The 3,984-nt window shown below is 62.7% G+C and overlaps 1 protein-coding gene across 1 annotated transcript; it reads left to right on the top strand.

Moving 5' to 3' along the window:
- Positions 1-1,641: 1,641 nt before the first annotated feature.
- On the top strand, positions 1,642-2,374 carry RPRM (reprimo, TP53 dependent G2 arrest mediator homolog). The gene has a single exon (XM_030952506.1). It carries the CDS (start codon positions 1,745-1,747, stop codon positions 2,123-2,125), a length of 381 nt encoding a protein of 126 aa, XP_030808366.1. The 5' UTR covers positions 1,642-1,744; the 3' UTR covers positions 2,126-2,374.
- The last annotated feature ends 1,610 nt before the right edge of the window (positions 2,375-3,984 follow it).

Below are 3,984 nucleotides of genomic sequence, written 5' to 3'. Positions count from 1 at the left end.
GGCCGTGCTGCCCATCCCTGGGAATGCCAGGGCGCTGCAGTGCCGGGATACACACCCAGCCCCGGGCTCTGCTGTGGGGAGCTGCTGCCCCCCTCCAGCTATTCCCAAACCTCCAAAATCACCCGTGGGAAACTGGTCTGGAGCAGCCCCAGGCTGGGCACTTCCCTGAGTGGAGGGGGACGAGAATTCCCAACAATTCCCAGGCTCCTGGGAGGAGTTTGGGTCCCTGGGGTGCTCGGCAGGGATGGGCAGTGGGATCCAGGGGCCCCCGATGTCACACCCGGCTGGCACCGCTCCTCTGGCACCGCCCCCGCACCCACGGGAAGGCTCCTAAACACTCGGAGCTTCATCTTCCCTGAAAACAGAGCTGGGGGAACTTTGGGAATGGGGGTTCCACCACCCCAGCCCGCAGGGCCCCGAAGGGCTGCTCGGGCTCTTCCCGCAGCTCCCAGGACTGGCCCTGTGCCCCTCAGCACAGAAACCTCCTCCAAAACGTGTTTCCCCAAAAAAAAACCCACTCCCTTTTCCCTGGGAGTGCACAGCCCGGAGCTCGCTCCCGCTAAAACCCACGTGGGAAATCCCACTCCCGCTAAAACCCACGTGGGAAATCCCACTCGCATTAAAACCCACGTGGGAAATCCCACTCGCACTAAAACCCACGTGGGAAATCCCACTCCCGCTAAATCTGATCCCTGCGAGTTCCCCTATAAGCACTCCCAACCCCATTCCCCCAGAGCCACTTCCCAAAGGCCCCTCCCTCAGGAAAGTCCATCCCTGACATCCCTTTGTCCAAACCCAGCACAAATCCCACCGGCAAAAATCCTGTTCCCCATTCCCCCAAATCCCCCCATTGCCCCAAATCCCCCTCCTCATCCCCCTCCGAACTTCTCCCACCAAACCCATTCCCTAAACGCCCCTCACATCCCCCCGTGCCCCATTCCAGCTCTGCAAGCCCCAATCTCATTCTCCTGACCCCCAAACCCTCCCCTCGCCACACCCAGAGCCCCTCCCAGCCCCTCTGTGCCCCCTTCCCCACGCCCCCTCCCTCCTCCCCAAACCCGCTCCCCTCCCCACCCTTTGCCATGCCGGATCCTCTTCCCAAAAGCGCCGCCCTCCCCGTTTTCCTGACCCCCCATCCCGATTCCCAAAGATCCCTCTCAAAGCCGCTCCCCTTCCCGACCCCTTCCCACGCCGACCCCTCCTCTGTCCCCCAAAACCCCTCCCTCCTTCCCGTTCCCCTCCCTGACCCTTCCCCACCCCTCCCCAAACCTTTTCCCCTCCCTCCCGCCCCCCAAACCCTTCTCCTCCCTTCTCCCCCTCCTTCCCAACCAAACCCTTTCCCCTTCCTCCATCCTCAAACCTTGTCCACTCCCTTCTCGCTCTCCCTCCCCATCCAAGCCCTCCTTTCCTCCCTCTCTCCCTGCCTCCACCCCCTCTTCCCTCCCTTCTGCCCCTCCCTCCCTATCTCCATCCCGATCCCCCTCCCCTCCATCCTTTCCCTCCCTCCCAGCCCATCCCGGTCCCTCCCCGGCTGCCCCGCGGGGCGGAGCAGGAGCGGAGCGGGCGGTGCCGGCCGGGCAGCGCGGCGGCTCCGCGGGCGCGGGGCAGCGCGGGCGGCGCCAGGCTGGGCTCGCCTGGGCTCGGCACGGCTCCGCCCGGCCCGGCTCGGGCCGCCTGCATGCGGCGGCGGCGGCGGCGGGGCTGCCGGGAGGGATGAACGGCTCCGGCGGGGCTCCCGGCGGGGATGAGCGGCTCGCTGGGGGCTCCGGCGGGGATGAACGGCTCTCTGGGAATGCCGGCAGCACCGAACGGCTCCTCGGCGGCGGCGGCGGGGCTGCTGGCGGGGGCCGGGGGCGCGGCGCTGGAGCTGGAGCGGGCGCTGCGCTGCTGCACCGCCGCCTCCGTGGTGACCGACGGCAGCGGCGCGGCGGCGGACGAGCGCAGCCTGTACATCATGCGCGTGGTGCAGATCGCCGTCATGTGCGTGCTGGCCCTCACCGTGGTGTTCGGCATCTTCTTCCTCGGCTGCAACCTCCTCATCAAGTCCGAGGGCATGATCAACTTTCTGGTCAAGGAGCGCCGCCCGTCCAAGGAGGTGGAGGCGGTGGTGGTGGGGCCGTACTGACCGCGGCGCCGAGCCCGGGCTGCCCGCAGCGCTGACCGCCGGACTGACCGCCGGACTGACCGCCCGCAGCCCTCCCGCGGACACGCGGGGTCCGCTCGGAGCTTTTCCTCCTCAAAACCATCAGGCGAACGGATCCCGGCACGCCGGAGGTCGGGAGATGCTCGGGGTGGCCGGAGCCGCCCATCCCGGCCCGGCCCGGTCCGGCCCCGCCGCCCGCGGCTGCCGAAGTAAAGCGTGCTCTGATGGCAACAGGTCTGGGCTCCTTATTCCGTCCGCCTCCATCCCTTCCCCTTCCTTTTCCCCTTCCCCTCCTCCTTCCCCTCTCTCCCGCCCGCGAGTCCCGGGATGCGGCGGATGAAGCTTTCCCTGAGCCCCCGCGGCCCGTCCGGCCGGGATTTCCCGTCCAGCCGGGCTAAATCTTCCCTTTCCAAGTGTCTTCCTAGCGCTTTTCCAGCGTTTCCCCAGCGCTTTTCCAGCCCCCGCGGCTGGCCGAGCGCGGGACCCGCATCCCTGCGCGCCGGGAGATGCGGGAATTGCGTTCCTGCCCCTGTGGCCAGGGAAAGCGCCCAGCCCAGCCCGGCGGGATCCCGCTGCCCGGGAATACAGCGGGAATTTCTGGGAAAGCCCAAACCCCAGGTTTTATTATCCCAGCTACAAGCCGGACCAACAGGTGACTTGGCGCGGGCACATTCCCGGGAAGGAGCAGCCGCTGCTCCCACGGGATTTGGATTTCTCCGTCCGTTCCCTCCGCGGGGATCTTCCCGTGCGAGCTCCCCGAGCTGTTTCTCCCATTCCCGGGGGCTCCGCTGGCTCCTGGATAAATCCGTGCTTCCCGGGAATCCCGGCAGCGGGATGGGCACGCAGAGGCTCCGACAACCTGCGGGAAAATCGCTCTCCGGACACCCAAATTCCTGCCGGGAAATATTGATTGTCCGTGGTTTTTAGCGCTGGAAGCTTTCGGAGCTTCCTGGTTTATCCCGGGGCTGGAGATGGCCGAGCTCCCGAAATTTAATGGACGCCCCTAGGAGAGGTTATCGGGAGTTTAAACTGGGGATAGAGAAGGTGAAATCCATTTACAGCTGGGCTGGAAGGGGTGGAAAAAGCCGGAGCTGCCAGAGGCGCTCGTGGGAGAGGCTGAGGCAGAGCAGAGCATCCCCATGGAATCAATTCCCCGCGCCCGGCAGGAATCTCGGCAGCGATCCCTCATTTCCAGCCGCTTTTAGGGAAGGACAAAGAACAGATCTGCCTGTTCTCCCGGGAACAAACACACCCTGGATCGGGAATCACAGAACAGACATGTTCCCCAGGCTGAACCGGCTGAAAAAATGTATCCAAAATTCCCCTTTTTACCCTTCAGTGCCAGAGGAACGTTGAGAAAAGTGGAATTTTAGGATAGCACAGTAAGAGGGAGAAATAATGGAGAGGTTTCAGTCATTCCAAAGCATTTGCAGCTGTTGAACTGGAATACTTTGTGGTGTGGTGGAGAACACAAGCACTCCCAAATCCTAGAATGCTTGGGCACTTTTTGGCAGTTAATTAATCAGGAATTCTTTATTAATTACAGAGAAGGCTTAGAGTGGAACACATTTTAATTAACCTTAATTCCCAACACCAGAATTCCAAGCCAAGGCAAACTCCTGGTTCTGACCTAAAATTGTGGCATTTTCAGCCTCAGTCCAAGATCCCTCCTTGCCTGGTGCTCCTGCTCTAATCCAGCGTTTGTGGCTCTAATCCCTAAAGATATCTCTCATTTTAGGCAGGAAAATGTTGGGAAAAAGGTTTTTCCTGCTGGGCAATGTGGAGATGTTGGGACACATCCAGTGCATCCATGGGATTTGGGAATTGGAGAACAGATGGGA

The sequence above is a fragment of the Camarhynchus parvulus genome, chromosome 7 (assembly GCF_901933205.1).
Source record: "Camarhynchus parvulus chromosome 7, STF_HiC, whole genome shotgun sequence".
Taxonomy (NCBI): domain Eukaryota; kingdom Metazoa; phylum Chordata; class Aves; order Passeriformes; family Thraupidae; genus Camarhynchus; species Camarhynchus parvulus.
The sequence above is the reverse complement of the archived record's forward strand: the minus strand, read 5'-3'. Positions and strand labels throughout refer to the sequence as shown.

Bases quoted from the DNA above. Each gene is read 5' to 3' on its own strand.
- RPRM (XM_030952506.1), top strand. From the start codon at position 1,745: ATGAGCGGCTCGCTGGGGGCTCCGGCGGGGATGAACGGCTCTCTGGGA.